At 48.3% G+C, this 18,048-nt stretch overlaps 2 protein-coding genes across 4 annotated transcripts in view; both read left to right on the plus strand.

Moving 5' to 3' along the window:
- Positions 1-2,296: 2,296 nt before the first annotated feature.
- LOC102406400 (heat shock protein HSP 90-alpha-like) lies at positions 2,297-5,089 on the plus strand. The gene is given in 3 exon segments (XM_044930042.2): positions 2,297-3,827; positions 3,830-4,471; positions 4,474-5,089. Coding segments are annotated over 3 exon segments (2,199 nt in total). The 5' UTR covers positions 2,297-2,350; the 3' UTR covers positions 4,554-5,089.
- Positions 5,090-5,716: 627 nt separating this feature from the next.
- ACACB (acetyl-CoA carboxylase beta) overlaps positions 5,717-18,048 on the plus strand; it is a 115,370-nt gene continuing 103,038 nt past the window's right edge. The window contains exon 1 of one of the 3 annotated variants that reach the window (XR_006545490.2): positions 5,717-6,292. The gene's annotated coding sequence lies outside the window, so the exon portion shown is untranslated. The remainder of the gene's footprint in view (positions 6,293-18,048) is intronic. The other 2 variants (XM_044930039.2, XM_006044834.4) reach the window with 2 other exon arrangements.

The following is an 18,048-nucleotide window of genomic DNA, read 5'->3' on the forward strand; positions in this document are numbered from 1 at the left end:
CCCCTACAAGTCACCTAGCACTTTCCAGGTGGCACAGTGGTAAAGAACTCACCTACCAGTGCAGGAGACGGAGATTCAATCCCTGGTTCAAAAAGATCCCCTGGAGTAGCAAATGGCGACCTATGCCGATATTCTTGCCTGGAAAATTACATGGGCAGGGGAGCCTGGGGGGTTACCATGGGGGGCGGCACGGGGGAGGGTCATAAAGAGCTGGACACGACTGGGGAACTAAAGAACAGACAGCAGTCACCTAAGCTCAAATACCTGTTACAGATCCCTTACCCTCTCTGGCTGGCTGTTTCCACCTGAACCCTGACGGAGTCAGAGGAGGGACATGGGTTCAGAGCAGGTGGGTCCTTAGATCTCAGGCCGTCAGCATCAGCGTCCTCCTGGCAGGCCTGCTCCAAATCCAGGTTTCTCACCTGCCCTGTAGCTATCAGTGGAGGAGGAGGACAGACCCTTCCCAGGCTGGCACTGACAACGAAAAGCTACAACTCCCTGCTGACCCATGGGCCAAACAGGGAAACTCAGAATCAATGCTACATAACAATCAGATCAGATCAGATCAGTCACTCAGTCGTGTCCGACTCTTTGCGACCCCATGAATCGCAGCACGCCAGGCCTCCCTGTCCATCACCAACTCCTGGAGTTCACCGAGACTCACGTCCATCGAGTCAGTGATGCCATCCAGCCATCTCATCCTCTGTCGTCCCCTTCTCCTCTTGCCCCCAATCCCTCCCAGCATGAGTCTTTTCCAGTGAGTCAGCTCTTTGCCTGAGGTGGCCAAAGTACTGGCGTTTCAGCTTTAGTATCATTCCTTCCAAAGAAATCCCAGGGCTGATCTCCTTCAGAATGGACTGGTTGGATCTCCTTGCAGTCCAAGGGACTCTCAAGAGTCTTCTCCAACACCACAGTTCAAAAGCATCAATTCTTCGGCGCTCAGCCTTCTTCAGAGTCCAACTTTCACATCCATACATGAACAATCAGATACTCTGTGCCATAGAGGGATTTTGGTAAATGGAACTCTTAGAACTGGGGCACCCTGGGGACAAAGCTGGTATGGGCCTCAGTGGGTGGAATCATCTGCTCCCCGGGAGAAGGGTTTGGGCTGCAGCATCCAGGGTGGGACCCTGCTCTGGAATTCAGTTGGGCAAAAAGCCACACATGAGCTGGGCTTGGCGATGGGCCGACTCTGCAGCTTGGGCCTTGGATGGCCACCAGGGGGCGCTGAGGCCACGCCAGGAAGGCAGTGACGTGCCCAGGGGTGTCAGGGTGGCTGGGAGGTAGGAAGAACTCAGGGTAGAGGAGCCAGAGTCTTCAAGGTTGAGCAGGGCAAATGCCCTTTCGAGGCAACTCGCTGTACCTGCAGGAACTCTCTGTGCTTTGGCTCCATCTCCTCCCCCTTGGGCAGCTGGAGTTCAGAGCTGCGTCGGCGTCACCTGGGACCCCCGGAGCGGGGATTACACCGTGCAGGGTCGGGGGGCCGGAGGTGGCAGGTCTTGGCCACTTGAGGATTTCTGTTACTCCTCCTCTGCTTACAGATCATGTGACCCACCAACCCCAGTTCAAGCCACAGTTTCCCCATCTGTACGATAAGAGGGTAGGCTGGAGAATCCTTCAGGTCTTAGTTGCACCACACGGGATCTCCGTTGCATCGTGAGGAATCTTGCTTTGCAGCACATGGGCTTCTGTAGTTGTGTCCCTTGGGCTCCAGAATGCGAGGGCTCAGTTGCTCCGCAGCATGTGGGGTCTCGGTTCCCTGACCAGGGATCGAACCCTCTTTCCCTGCGTTGCAAGGTGGACTCACAAGCATTGGACTACCAGGGAAGTTTGTAGCATTTCATTTATTCTTCTCAACCATGCGGTGAAGTCATTAGATGAAAAAACAGGCTTGGCCGTTTGCCCAAAGCCACAGGTGACAGAGCAAGGATTCCGAGTCAGATCAATCTGATTTCAAAGCCCAGTAGTCCTGCCACTATTGACCCTCTGCCCAGATCATAATTTTTTGGAGTCATTAGGGAGAGATTTTCAATGGAGTGTTAAAAAAATTTCTCTGAGTTACGAATGGCTCCCCCTGGAGACATTGGAGGACACATCTGCATTTAGAGAGATGGCTCTTCCAAGGCTTGTGTGAGCTCCTCTGGAGTCAAGTAGGCTGGGCAAACAATCTAAGCCCCGCCATTGACTGAGTCCTTGACCTGCATTTTTTTTCATCCCCAACTCCAGGCTCCTGCTGATGATACCCAGGCTTCAGGAGAACCCAGGCAGCAGGCAAGAAATACGCTTCCTGAGTTGCCTCTGTGTCCCGGTGCTGCGTCACTGTGGATCCCGTGCTAGTCCTTCAGTCAAGATGCCCGAGGAGACCCAGGCCCAGGACCAGCCGATGGAGGAGGAGGAGGTGGAGACTTTCGCCTTCCAGGCGGAAATTGCCCAGTTGATGTCGCTGATCATCAACACTTTCTACTCGAATAAGGAGATTTTTCTGAGGGAGCTCATTTCAAACTCGTCCGATGCCCTGGACAAGATCAGGTATGAGAGCTTGACGGATCCCAGTAAGTTAGACTCTGGGAAAGAGCTGCACATTAATCTCATACCGAACAAGCAAGATCGAACCCTCACCATCGTGGACACCGGCACTGGGATGACCAAGGCCGATTTGATTAATAACCTGGGCACCATCGCCAAGTCCGGGACCAAAGCGTTCATGGAGGCTTTGCAGGCTGGCGCTGATATCTCCATGATTGGCCAGTTTGGTGTCAGGTTTTATTCAGCCTATTTGGTGGCTGAGAAAGTGACCGTCATCACCAAACATAACGATGATGAGCAGTATGCCTGGGAGTCTTCTGCAGGAGGGTCCTTCACAGTGAGGACTGACACAGGAGAACCAATGGGACATGGAACAAAGGTTATTTTGCATCTGAAAGAAGACCAGACTGAGTACCTGGAGGAGCGGAGAACAAAGGAGATTGTGAAGAAGCATTCTCAGTTCATTGGCTATCCCATCACTCTTTTTGTGGAAAAGGAACGTGGTAAAGAAGTTAGTGATGATGAAGCAGAAGAGAAGGAAGACAAAGAGGAAGAGAAGGAGAAAGAAGAAAAGGAGTCTGATGACAAGCCCAAGATAGAAGATGTTGGCTCAGATGAAGAGGAGGAAGAGAAGAAGGACGGGGACAAGAAGAAGAAAAAGAAGATCAAGGAGAAGTACATCGATCAAGAAGAGCGGAACAAGACAAAGCCTATCTGGACCAGAAATCCTGATGACATCACTAACGAGGAGTATGGAGAGTTCTACAAGAGCCTGACCAACGACTGGGAGGATCACTTGGCGGTCAAGCATTTTTCAGTTGAAGGACAATTGGAATTCAGAGCCCTTCTTTTTGTCCCAAGATGAGCTCCTTTTGACCTGTTTGAAAACAGAAAGAAGAAGAACAACATTAAGTTGTATGTTCGCAGAGTATTCATCATGGATAACTGTGAGGAGCTAATCCCTGAATACCTGAATTTGATTAGAGGTGTGGTGGATTCTGAGGATCTCCCTCTGAACATTTCCCGTGAGATGTTGCAACAAAGCAAAATTTTGAAAGTTATCAGGAAGAATTTGGTCAAAAAGTGCTTGGAACTCTTCACTGAACTGGCAGAAGATAAGGAGAACTACAAGAAGTTTTATGAGCAGTTCTCTAAAAATACTAAGCTTGGAATACATGAAGATTCTCAAAAGAATCGGAAGAAGCTTTCAGAGCTGTTGAGGTACTATACTTCTGCTTCTGGAGATGAGATGGTTTCTGTCAAGGACTATTGCACAAGAATGAAGGAAAACCAGAAACACATCTATACATCAGAGGTGAGACCAAGGACCAGGTAGCCAACTCGGCCTTCGTGAAGCGCCTCCGGAAGCATGGTGTGGAAGTGATCTACATGATTGAGCCCATTGACGAGTACTGTGTGCAGCAGCTGAAGGAGTTTGAGGGGAAGACCTTAGTGTCAGTCACCAAAGAGGGCCTGGAACTGCCAGAAGATGAGGAAGAGAAAAAGAAACAAGAAGAGAAAAAGACAAAGTTTGAAAACCTCTGAAAAATCATGAAGGACATTTTGGAGAAGAACGTTGAAAAGGTGGTTGTGTCAAACCGGTTGGTGACATCCCCATGCTGCATCGTCACAAGCACATACGGCGGGACAGCAAACATGGAACGGATCATGAAGGCTCAAGCCCTGAGAGACAACTCCACGATGGGTTACATGGCTGCCAAGAAGCACCTGGAGATCAACCCTGACCATTCCATCATTGAGACCTTGAGGCAAAAGGCAGAGGCTGACAAGAATGACAAGCCTGTGAAGGATCTGGTCATCCTGCTGTACAAAACAGCTCTCCTGTCTTCTGGCTTCAGTCTGGAGGATCCCCAGACACATGCCAACAGGATCTACAGGATGATCAAACTCGGCCTCGGTGTTGACGAGGATGACCCCACTGCTGAGGCAGCAGCGCCGCGGTCACTGAGGAAATGCCAGCCCTGGAGGGAGACGGCGACACGTCCCGCATGGGGGAGGTGGACTGAGCGCTGCCGAGGGTCGCTCGGCTGTGTTCAGCGCTCTGTCTCCATTCCTTCCAATGTGTTTTCAAGTATTTCTTTATTTTTGTTAACATTTAAAAATCTGTATGGCATGACAACGGCATAAGAGGAGATAAGATTTCTTTATACTAAGTGTGATACTGTGATACTTTCAGCACTAGAGCAGAGCTAGTTGTTTTTTCCTAGTTTCATGTTGGCCTATTTTAACAGATGGAAGTAGTTGCTGTTTGTTGTAAGGTATGTGTGTGTAACCTCTGTTAGCTTTGTGGTCTGAAGTGTTTAGCTATCAAACGGATTCTTTAGTAGACCAAAATTTTCTGTCACTGAAATGTTCTGAAGTATATACCTTGATGTTTAAAAGAAACACTTGTCACAGCAAGTTTTCATCTTCTGGGATATACTTTTTAAAGCTTCCATCCCCTGTAGTTATGACTGCATGTGCCAGGCCTCTAGAAGTTAGTGTGTTAAGCTGAACCAACTTGATTGAAGTCACTGTCCATACATAGGGCTTGTTTTCCAAAGAAAAATACTGTTTAGAGTAGCAAAATGATAAGCCTGCCCAGGCATGTTGTAAAGCCGCTGGAAAGGTAACTTGGAGCAAGTTTTGTGAATGGAAATGTAGTGCTCAAGTCACATTCTGCTTCAAAAAGCTGTAACAAATACAGATGAATTAAAAGAAAAAAAAAAAAAAGAAATACGCTTCCTCCTTGTAAGTCCACCGGAAAAAATTCCATGAGATTCGCTATTTGCTAACTCTTCCTTCTTGAAAAACGTGCCCAGAAATGAAGTCGCTCTGGCAGGGTGAAGCTGTACCTGGCATACCCACCGCTGAAATCATGTGTGCATTAGTTCAGCGCCCTTACGGGTTTTTCCACTTGCCAGGCCACTGAACTGCGGTCCCCTTATCTTTTCTCGGAGCACAATGGAATGCCCTTTCGTGCGGCCTTGGCTCCCCCCGCCCCAGCTCTGGCTCGGATCTGGACATGACCTTTGTCCTACAAGCCTCTAGCCCCCCCTCCCTCCACACACACACCCCAGCTGCGGAACACTCTGTAACCGTGGCACAGAGCCGATTTATGTCTTCTCCGTCAGTCCCCGAGACAGCCATCTGACCCTGCATAGGAACGGAGCTGTTTGGTTCTGTTTTTTTTTCCCCTGAGTCCTGAAAAATAGGAGACATTTCATCAGGTGGCATCTTCCTTGAGACCCTTGAGATGCAAGAGATTTTACAAAGTCTTTCTTGAGACGCAAGAGATTGCGGGGACAGAAGCCAGGAGATCTTTTGAAAGTGGTCATCTTGGGCCTTCACTGTGGGCTTGTTCCAAGACATTTCATGGACACCCCACGACCTGCTCAGGGTTAATTTTCCACACGTGTCAGGAGGGCCAAAATGACTATTGCTGACGGCAGCTTGGACTTTAAATGACCCGTGGTTCAGAGATCTAGGGATTTTGAAATAAAGCGAGGAATGGGATTAAAAGGAGGTGACAGAACTTTTCCCACTTCGCCTGGCTTATGCAGCTCTTCACAGCCTTGGAAGTGGAGTGCCCCAGGGATATTTTTAAACAGCAGGAGCTAGTTCATCTGAAAGTGACATTTATAGTCCCCGCAGTGAGCAGCTGGCTAGCTGACATTCAGGTCCTCAGCAAAAAGGAAACCTGGAAAATTCAGCCTGGATGCCCAGTTGAAAGGACATGGGGAAAGGAAAGAGGCAGAGATAAGTGGTAAGTGAGCTTCCCTCTCCCTGGGGTCATTGACCACACAGCCAGTGTCCAGGTGAACAGGAATTTAACACATAGCGAGGACAGCCTCTGGACAGAAGCATGGCTGGCTGTGAGAAGCTGATGTAAAGGGTTGGAAATGTAATGTAGATGAAGGACCTTTCTTTGCTTCTATAAATGGTTATGTTGCTGGGGATCCCTGTGCAAACTTTTATCAGTTCCCCAAACCAGACGAGTTTAGGCTTACCTAAAAGGCAAGGGGGGAGATTTTTGACTCCCAAAGCTTCTGTCTTCAGGAAGAGAATTCTGTTTCCTATAGATGTCTGATTTCTCAAACTTGCTCTTTTTTTTTTTTTTTTTTTTAAATGCAGACTGTTAAGAGTCAAACATTTCTGGTGTCCTCTGGGGCTAGAAAGACATGATTTTGTTTCATTTTTTAAAAGCATAGTACCAAGGAAGTCTTGAATCAAGCATGTAGTAAAATAGGGCTCCTCCCTGAACCATCCTTCGGTCTCTCTCTCCTCCTTCCAGGGAGTCCCACCTTTAACAGTGCACGTGTGTGTGCTCAGTCGCTTCAGTGTCTGGCTCTTTGTGACCCTATGGACTGTACACCGCCAGGCTCCTCTGTCCATGGGATTCTCCAGGCAAGAACACTGGAGTGGGTCGCCATGCCCACTTCCAGGGAATCTTCCCGACCCAGGGATCGAACTTGAGTTTCTTACGTCTCCTGCATAGGCAGGCGGGTTCTTTACCACCCGCGCCACCTGGGAAGCCCCTTTACAATGCACAGTTTAGTGTAAAACTTCCCAGACCTTATGTCCTTCAGACTTTTTGTTCTGAAAATGCACTGTGTTCTTGATCCCGTCTCTCACATCAGTCATTACTGTTATTTTGACACACACAGGCATGACTGAGGGGGAGTTCCCAGGAAGCAGGTCTTTTTCAATTCAAAAACTGGAAGGTATAGACATTGTTTTCTAAATAATTTTTGCTTCTAACAGTGTTTTGGGGCATCTTTTCCAAGATGTGATTTCTTTACTGACTGACCTCTCCAGGTTTTAAATGGAAAGACCCAGCCCATCCTAAGTCAGGTGATCAGAGTTGCAAGCATCCCCAGAGCGTGACTTTATTTGAAGAGCTCTAGGAAGGCATTTTGTGTTCATGCAAAAGAGTTTTATGTGCCCCTGCTTGGTGTCATGTAAACTCCCTCAGCCTCTTGTTACCTTCAGATCTGAGATAGAAATTAGAGTATGACTTTATACCAGATACTTGATCTTTACGGGGAAATAAACACTTTAATTTCCCAGGTAGCTCAGTGGTAAAGAATCCATCAGCCAATGCAGGAGACCCAGGTTTGATCCCTGGGGGTTTGAGAAGATCCCCTGGAGAAGGAAATGGCATCCCACTCCAGTATTTTTTTTTTAATTGTACTTGTTTATTTTTAATTGATTGATGAACACTTCACAATATTGGTTTGATTTCTGCCATACATTAGCATGAGTTAGCCATAGGTGTACATATGTCTCCTCCCTCAAACCTTCTTCCTGCCTCCCCACCCTTCCCCACCCCTCTGGGTTCCTACAAAGTCCTGGTTTGAGTCCCCTGAGTCATACAGCATGTTTTCATTGGCTATCTATCTTCCATATGGTAGTGTCTATGCTTCCATGCCCCTCTCTCCATGCATCTCACCCTCTCCTTCCTCTCCCCTGCCCTTGTCCGAAAGCCTGTCCTCTATGTCTGCGTCTCATTGCTGCCCTATAAGTAGATTCATCAGTACCATCTTCCTAGATTCCCTGTATATATATGTTAATATACTTGTTTCTATTTGTTTTTCTCTTTCTGACTTACTTCACTCTGTATGATAGGCTCTAAGTTCATCCACCTCATTAGAACTCACTTGAATGTGTTCTTTTTTGTGGCTGAGTAGTATTCCATTGTATACATGTACAACATCTTCTCTATCCATTCATCTGTCGATTGACATCTAGGTGCTTCCATGTCCTAGCTATTGTAAATAGTGCTGCAGTGAACACTGGGGTACATGTATCCTTCTCAATTTTGGTTCCTCGGGGTATATGCCTAGGAGTGGTACTGCTGTGTCATATGGGGGTTTTATTCCTAGTTTTTTAAGGAATCTCCATACTGTCTTCATAGTGGCTGTATCAATTTACATTCCCACCAGCAGTACAAGAAGATTCCTTTTTGTCCACACCCTCTCCAGCACTTGTTGTTTGTGGATTTTTTCATGATGGCCAGTCCATTATTCTTGCTGGGAAATCCCATGGCCAGAGGAGCCTGGCGGGCTATAGTCCAGGGGGTCGCAAGACTTGGACATGACTCAGTGACTGTGTGTGTATTCTAGTTGCTTCAGTCGTGTCCAATTTTTTGTGACCCCATGGACTGTAGCCCATCAGGCTTCTCTGTCTGTGGGATTCTCCAGGCAAGAATACTGGAGTGGGTTGCCATTTCCTCCTAAAGGGGATCTTCCTGACTCAGGGATCGAACCTGAGTCCCTTTACCACTAATGCCACCTGGGAAGCCCATTAACTACTCAGGTTCTAATCAGTAGGCTGGGTGCCTTACATCTTGCTTTATGTATTTTTAAACTTTAGTACAACAAATTAACTTTTTTGGGAAACGCATTCAGAGGTAGAGTGAATAATAGCACAGCAAGCCCTACACATTGACCAGCCGCCTTCAATGGCAGTTGACCTTCTGCTCTTGTAGTTTCTCCTACTCACACATATACCTTTCCCTCCTGTATTTTCCTCCAACATTTTATTATGAACATTTTCAGACATACAACAACACTGAAAGAAAGTTACAGTGAGCGCTCATACACCCACCACTTAGATTCTGCCAGTAACTGTTTATTACATTTGCTTCATCACATGTCTGTTTCTCTATCTACACTTTTTACACATTTCTTTTTTTTGGCCGCGATCTTAATTTCCTGACCAGGGATCTAACCTGGGTCCCCTGCATTGTGAATATGGAGTCTTAACCACTGGACCGCCAGGGAAGTCCTGTACACATTTCTTAGAAATTGTAGTCTTCAATACCTTTTCCCTTGAATACTTCAGTAACTTGAGTTACTCAGTAACTCAAGTTCTGTTTCTCTGGAGTATTTTCAAGCAAATCTCAGAGCCAGATAAATACTTCAGTACGTTGCTCTAAAAGAGATGAGGACTTTTTACAAAAGCCATTGCCAGGACTTTCCTGGTGGTCCAGTGGCTAAGACTCCACCCTCCCAATGCAGGGGCCCAGGTTCAGTCCCTGGTCAGGGAACTAGATCCCACACGCTGCCAGTAAGAGTTTGCAAGTTGCAGCTAAGACCTGGCGCAGCCAGTTAAATAAATAAAAATGTAAAGTCATTGCCATGATTATCTACCTTCAGCGCAATTAATGCTGTTTCCTTTATCCAGTATCCAGCTCATGCTCAGTGTCCTCTGGTCATCTCAAAGATTTTGTCCTTGAGGTTGTTTTGTTCAAATCAGGACCCATGAAAGGTCGTAGTAAGTCTCTTTTCACCTAAAGTAATCACTACCCTCCTTTATTAAATGACAGTTGCTTATTGAAGAAATGGAATCATGTGTCCTGTAGAATTTTCCCCATGCTGAATTTGGCTGATTAAGCAGAATAAGCACCCTCAAGGCATCATGTAGCAAGCTTCTCTGTCCTTCTTAATAAAGTATTAAGTCTAGAGTCTTGAATGAACTCAGGTCCAAATGCAGAGCTGTTGCTGTATACTCATCATGTCCTGTCGAGAAGAACAGAATGTCTGATTATCCCACTTGCAGTGATACCGACTCATCACAGAGTCGGGATAACCTGATCTCCGTTGTGAAATTCCTCTTCAACCTTTCCCCAGATGGCTTTACAAGTCACCGACGGTCGGAGCCTAGGACATTATTATTTCGTTATGGTTGTGAATCATGGTTTCCTACTGCCATCAGTCATTCCGCGTTTATGAGCCATCCCTGTTCTATGACTTAGAACTTTCACCCACCGCTTGGTAACCTTGAAGTATACAGGGTCTTTTCCTACAGCAAAGGCAGGATAGATGCTCAATCACATCTCTTTCTTTGGTAATTCGGTCTCCAAAGTAATAAGTGGTGCCACGGCAACCTTCCAGGTGTCAGTGAGGGGCGGGGTTTGTGTTTGTCTTCATAACATTATGACCTTATGATTTTCAAAAATGTCAATATATTTGATGTATTTCAATCCACTGCAATTGTCGTCTCATTTTTTGGCCCTAAGTATCTTTTTTTTGGCAGGGAAGGCCATTCAGGGTGTACCTCCTGTGTTTACAAATCTGCCCCAGCCCTGGAGTCAGTCATTTCTCCAAGGGGTCCTGGTTCCTTTTAGTGGGAAATATACTTAGAAATCATAATCTGGACATCAGGGAAGTTCGTGACTGTATGACATGATTCCCGTGGTTGCTCTGTTCGTAATGGACTGGAGAGACATGACTGGGGGCAGGTAGATGGGTCAGGAGGCTGGTACACTGGTCCCCGTGAGACAGAACTGTGGCTTAAAGTTGGTCTTAGGCAGAGCACTTCGCAGAAGGCTTGAAGCATCCTGGGAAATGCAACCAATGGGAAATGCATAATAGAAACATGCTTTCATGATTTGCATTGTTTGTATATTAGTGAACTGAAACCTTACCAAAACTCTCTGAGGAAGGCATTCTTACCATACCCGTCGAATCCTCAAGAAAACCAAAGCTCAGAGAGGTGAGGAAACTTGCTCAAGATCATGCAGAAAATAAAGAGCAGAAATCTTGAATCTAGCATCTCCAGATCCAGTACTTCAACCAATACACTGTGTTGCTCATAGGTGTCATTATTTCAAACTCAAAAAGAAAAAAAAAACACCTAGATTAATTTCTGGCACTAAACCTGATCCCTCATCAGTGAGGCCGACTTGCTTACACTTCATGAGATTGTAAACCGGGATTCCAGGGTGAGAGGGCTGGGTCCCAAGGGCAGAGCCAACCGTCAGACCCCGTCCCTGCCCCTTGGCATTTCTGTGTCACTACACTTTAGCAGGAAGTGGCCCTTGAGACCGCTGCTGCTACTGTTGTCTGTACAGCCTACGAGCTCTTCTAAGTTCATTATTTATTATTTATGCAGGCTTTGGTATGTTTCAGAACGAGAAAGCTGAGGTCCCAAGATTCAGATACATACCGTTAAAGGGTTTCTGGGTGAGGCCGCCAGGGCTCGAGCCCCCAGACTCTGACTCTGTGTCTACAGCCAGCTTTTTGTTTTCAGTCCGGAAGGGACAGGACAGAGGAGAGGTTGCTTCTTTTTAGGGAGGTGAGTCACCCGTCTGTGGGGCTCAATCGATTCAGCTCTGAAGTTGGCAACTGCATTTCCAAAGCTGGCAGGAAGCATGGGGGCAGCCTTGAAAGTGAACTGCAGTCCCCAGGGTGGTGTATGGCTCAGATGGGAAGGAGGTGCCCCCCGCCCCGAGTTACACCACTGCCTTCCAGGCTGGACGCTGCAGTGGTGCCACCTGGGGACCAGCCTGAGTGGAGGCGCTCAGCCAACAGAGCCAGGGGTGACGGGAGGAAGAAGTCCCCATCATATAACAGCTCTACCTCGTAGGGGAAAACAATGCATTGGATCCCTGGCCCCCAAGGCAGGGGCCATCCTTCATTTACACCAAGCTAAACAGTCTGCCTGTGGCTTCCCAGGTAGGTCAGTGGTCAAAAATCTGCCTACCAAGCAGGAGACGTGGGTTCCATCCCTAGGTCGGGAAGATGCCCTGGAGGAGGAAATGGCAACCCACTCCAGTATTCTTGCCTGGAAAATCCTATGGACGGACGGGCGACAGTCCATGGGGTCGCAAAGGGTCAGATACAACTCAGCGACTAAAGAACAAGAGCAAACAATTCACCCACCCTGTGAGTGCATTTAATTGTCCTGGTAGGCTGCTGAGGTTGGGGAAACTAAGGCTCAGGTTACCCACTCTGCTGGTAGGTAGGTGGCAGAGCTGAGATTCCTGCTGGGGTGGCCTGGCTGTAGCACCTTCTCTGAGCTTTCTCCACAGCTCCAGCCCTCTCCATCTCCAAGAAGGAGGTGTGGCCCCCACCTTGCTCACCATCCCCGTCTGCTACCCCACCCCCACCCCACCCTTTTCTCAGCGCCAGGCCGACCGTGTAGGGTTTCTGGAGAGATTCTGTCTCCTCCTGATCCTGTACCTCTGCCTGGTGAAGTCACACGCCTTCCTTCTCAGCTGAGATATCCCTGAGAAAGCTTTCCCTCACCTCTAAGACTGAGGCAGGGCCCCTGCTTCATGCACTTCAAGTGCTTCTCCTTCGTGGCGATTCTCCTGCTTGTGCCCTTACTTTGCTCCGAGATCTTAACTTGCTTCCCACGGAGAGTGTAAACCCTGGCTGGGCAGGACCATTCCCGCTCTGTTTGCTCCATATCTGCCGGGAGCCGGCGAGAGACATTCCACTCGTGACAAAGGTCATGAGGAAGGAGGCTCGGCATACACAAAGGCGGGATCGAGCCTCGGGAGTGCCCCCGGATATTCTCGAGCATCTACCCCCAAAAAACCAGAGTCTGCCTACTTTATTGCTTTGTGCTCTCACCTCTGACTTTACTGGGGGCTGTCCCCCACCACCATCTCGCTCTCTCTGTCAAAGAGTTAACTTACAGCTCCAATTAATAAAGTTCCTGGGCAATTAGGAGTGTTTAAATCCAAATCCCTCAGATGGCTCTCTAACTCGCCTGACAAGTTTACCCGGACACCTATAGCTATGCATACGATTGTTTACAGTCTCCCAGCCTCGAGAGGCACGGGAAGCTTAAGATATTCAAATAGCTTAGAGCCTCTCAGAGAGTTAGAAACTGTCAGAACAAAACTGGTAAAAGATTTCATTGATGAGCCAATGTTTGTTGCCAAGTTCCCACATCCCCTGAATTGTATCCTTGAATGTGCATTAATTAATATAGTTGGTATGTAGAAAAAATAAGTAGTGGCCTTGATGTTAGTAACTTTAGACCCTTAAGGTAATAAATTCTTTCCTTTGTAAACCCATTACACATCCGCCCTATAGGAATGTAATTTTATCTTCGAAAGATGGCGCCAAACCTTAAAATAATTACTCTTAGAGAAATAAGTCTTTGTTGATAAGTCCTTGTCAAGAGTCATAAAATGTTAATAGGCCTTCTGGCCAGAAGATGATGTAAATCACCTAAACCATTTGTATATGATAAATTTACAGGAAAGAAACCCTGGTTTTTGATAAGCATCAAAGACTGCTGACTTCGCATCCCCTATTATCCTCTATGTGTAACTTAGGGTATAAAAGCCCCTGTTGAAAATAAAGCTATGGGCCTTGCTCACCAACGCTTGGTCTCCCCATGTCATTCTTCCCTTTAACTTCCAGCTGAGTGTCCATCTGGAGCGCGGATATCCTCTGCGACCATTTATTTGCCTGGGCTTCTAAGACCCACTCGAGAAGGTGTCTAAGGTGGGGCACCTTCCGCTATTCGAGAGGGTGCCTGCGGCCTCCGTGGTCAGAGCTAACCTGGTGTCACGGGTTATATTGATTTTCCGCGTAAACCAAGCCACTCAGCTTCTTTTCTCCACTGAATTTTCCTACTGAGCTATCCTCATTCTATTACTCTTTATTATCTCTAATTAACATTTGAATAGGTCGCCTAGCCGTCTCTCCTTCGAATACCCTGGATCAGCCGGGGCTGGACCCCGGCACATATCCATGACAGCCGGCACCTCGCCTGTGCCCAGGAATTACCTGCTTGTGAATGAGTGATGGTTGAAGAATGCAAATTCCCGGCACAGAAGGAAGAGAGGGGAAGGAGGGTAGAGTTCCCTCTGGAAGGTGGAGGGGACCTCAGGCGCGCAGAAGTCAGCTTCTGCAGTTTCTATAGGAATGACGCCAGTGAGACAGGATCAGGACAGATGAGCCCGAGAGACCTCTGAGCTCACAGAGGAAGTTTTCCTCTGGAGGTGGGGGATCGCTGCTCTTACATTCCTCCAAGACAGGGGCCAATCTGGAACCATTCGGACTGGTTTTGCCTGCCCCCACCCCCACACACACAGGTCAACCCCATCCAAAGCTGGACTTGTCTCCCCAGGTGTAAATCCAGCACCTGCCATGTAACAGGCACCAGGGACGTGCCCCTTTCAAGGTCAACAGTTCCAGAGGACCCTGGGACTTCTGATTCTGAGCCTTTCCCGACTGTAGGAAGAACTGAAATGTACAGACTTTTCTCAAATGTGTTTTCCTGCTGGAAGCTGGGTTCTTACATCGGTGGCCCCTGAGGCCGCACACCTGCTCGATTCTAGGACCAACTGGGTGTTAGTATTTCAGGCTTGCTCTATCAGTGTTTGCTGAGATTCTCCAGAGGCCTAGGTGTTCTGACAGGTGACAAATTTCAGAACTGCCGACCCTCCCTGTGTCTCTTCCAGGCTTCTGATTCCATCCATCCAAGAGGGTGGCCAGTTAATCAATTGAATCAATAGTTTGCTCACCTCCCCCTCTTAGGAGTCTAGGCTTTGGAGTCAGGCAGAACAGGGCTGGGTTCTATGCACCTCCAAAGCTGTGTGACTTTGGGAAACTCACTCTCCCTCTCTGGGCATTGGATTCTCATGCCTGATCTGTGAAATTTGATAAGATACTTTCCCTGTAGGACTACATGAGGAGTAAACGAGATCCTGAATGCAGGATGCTCATTATAATGGGAGGGGTGAGAAGTGAAGTTGCTCGGTCATCTGCGACTCTTTGCGATCCTGACTGTAGCCTACCAGGCTCCTCCGTCCGTGGAATTTTCCAGGCAAGAGTACTGAAGCAGGTTGCCATTTCCTTCTCCAGGGGATCTTCCCGACCCAGGGGTTGAACCCAGGTCTCCTGCATTGCAGGCAGACGCTTTACCCTCTGCGCCACCAGGGAAGCCCCATAATGGGAGGGGTAGCTGTTGTTATTTATTAGCTGTTGTTCGTAGTTGAAGAATAGCAGAGCACAGAGTCTGTTCCCAGAGGTGGAGGCTGCAGTTCTCTTGCTGTTCCTCAGGGGGCAAGGAATTGTGGACGCAGTACTGGTGCCCTCAGCCACAGTCGCAGGGAAAGGTGAGGTTTGCGGATTACACAGCCGGTGTGATTTCTCAAGTCTCCCCATTTGTAGGGAGCTATACCTAAATATCTTCTTTAGATGCAAACTTTCTAAAGAAAACAAATGATTATCCCTTCACAGTAGAACCATTCTGCTGGTTACTGCTCCCAGTTTAGTGACTTTGGCCGAGTTCCCATCTTTAGACAGTAGAGTTAGAAATTTGCCATCCAGCAGGTGTCGAGGGCAAATTCTCTTTGAGATTTCCTGCCCCCTTGGCAACCTGGTGAATGCCTATTCCTCCTTCAAAGGCCCAGAGCAGATGTCATCTCTTTAATTTTTCCCCTGTCCATCTCCACACCTGGAAGCAGTTCTTTCCGAACTGCCTTCCACAGACTTCCCTGGAGGTCCAGTGGTTGAGTCTGCCTTCCAATGCAGATAACATGAGTTCCATCCCTGATTAGGGAACTAAGATACCACATGCCACACAGTGCGGCCAAAAAAAAAAAAAAAAAAAAAAGAAAGAAAGAAAATGAACTGCGTTCCAGATGTGACTTTTACTGATTCTGGGATTCTAGTGGCTAAATCTTGATTTTAAAAGGTTATTTTTCCCTTTGGATAGAACTCTCCCATCTCTCCCAAAACCTTTCCCAGGAGAAGAACCCCCAAGGCTAGAGAAGTCGTTTTGTTATTTATTTCTTGTTGCATTTTAGTTTCTTAAAGGCGTGGATGCAGAGATTTAAAAACAAAGCCAGGGCTCTAAGAACCCAAGCAGCGCCCCCAACAGTCACTTCTCAGGTCCGGGGTTTTAGGACGTTTCTCGGGGCTTATGGGGGAAATTGTGCACAGAGAGCCCTTCCTCGGGGCTTATGGAGGGAAACTGTGCACAGAGAGCGGAGGACATGAAGATTAGGAGCGTGGGCTTCACAGCATGGCCACCTGCATCCTATCGGTGTGAGCCTGGGAGGCGATGGGGCCCACGGAAGGTGAGGAAGAGGCGGTGCCTTTGTAAAGGACTTCAGGGGCTCCTCTTGATGAGACCATGTGTGTGAAGCTCTCAGCACAGTGGCCGCGCGCTCAGAAAATGCTGCTGGCAGGAAGACACACCCCTCTGATCTATTAGGGATAAACTTCCTGTCCCGTACCACTGTCTCTGGGACTTCCCTGCCCATCCAGTGGTCAAGACTCTGCACTGCCCATGCAGGGGGCGTGGGTTTGATCCCTGGTCAGGGAACTAAGATCTCACAGCCGCAAAAATAAAAAATAAAAAACCAAAATAAATATAAAATTAAGAACCTCATCTCTCTGAATAACATAAAAAGTCATACACACACACACACACACACACACAGTTTTCAGGACTATCTCTGTTGGATCAGGGAACAGACAGAATTTAATTAACAGACAGGAATTCAGCCTGATTTAACATCTGCTGCAGCCCCACAGATGGCCTCCTCTTTGGAAGAAACCACCTGCCCCACAGGCCTGCAAAGCTGAAGGGGGTCCAGGGAGTGTCTCTCTGTGAGGGTCTTCCTGTCCCACTCGGGCACCTGAGCAGTGTCGGACTGGGGCGGCCACCCGCGTAGAAACACCCAGTCTGTTTCTGTCCCTTGGTGGAGGAGAATCTCACCATCACCAGCCGTGTTCTTTCCATTTTGGTTCAGCAGGAAGGGGAGGGTGGTGTTCGACAGGTCTCAGTTGATCCTACCAGTAATCCTATGACATGCGTGAGGCTGGGGATTTTCCCTCCTTTTCTTGATGGGGAAACAGATTCAGAGAGGGGACAGGATTCGTCAGAGACAACCCTCTGGGGGGCAGAGTGCCACCAGGCGGTGATCCATCCTGCCTGAGGCTCTCTGCTTGGATCAACTGTGCTCAGCGCCCTGCCTGAGTGACTGCTCTGGATTCTCAGCGCCTCCTCTGGGAGCTGTGCCCTTACACTGTTTTGCCGATGAGCATGCTGAAGCTCCTTCGCCCAGAACTCACCCCGTGTGAGGTGAGAACCCACGTCGGTGTCCCGGGCACCCACCAAGGTACCTGAGGACAGTGGGTCTTTACAGTGACTATTGTCCCACGCTGGCCTGGAGCGGGGGATCTTGGTGCCACTCACAGCATTGTCATGAATTTCACATGTGACCTCTGGCCTCTGCTCACCCACCAAGCAAGAACACTGGACCTGCCAAGTGTCCCCCTCTCAGGCTGGCAGGTGGGAACCTGAGTGGCTTATGGGGAAACACAGGGTTACCTGCGACACCCCAAACCTAAGGGCCAGAGTGCAGGTTGAATTATCTACTGGCAGGTTTGACCGCCTTGGGGGCCTGGTATAGCTTCCTCTATCACTGTAATGCTCTCTGAATTTGCAAAAGCATGTTGCACCATCGCCTGCTAGCCCGAGGGGCCTTGGAGTTCATCTGATGTTTTTGTTTGTTTCCATCAGGCTCACCTTGGCCAAACCCAGGTTGTGCTGGGACGGACACCTCCTGCCAGTGTCTGACAGGCGAACACATGGGAGCAAGAAGCTGGCCTGGTTATGGGAGTGCTTTCTGTTGAATTTTGGCTGCACTGGGGTCTTCCTTGTGGCTCTCGGGCTTTCTCTAGTTGCGGTGTGCAAGCTTAGTTGCCCCTTGGTATATGCAATCTAAGTTCCCTCACCAGGGATGGAACCTGTGTCCTC

This window comes from Bubalus bubalis, chromosome 17 (assembly GCF_019923935.1).
Source record: "Bubalus bubalis isolate 160015118507 breed Murrah chromosome 17, NDDB_SH_1, whole genome shotgun sequence".
Classification (NCBI taxonomy): Eukaryota; Metazoa; Chordata; class Mammalia; order Artiodactyla; family Bovidae; genus Bubalus; species Bubalus bubalis.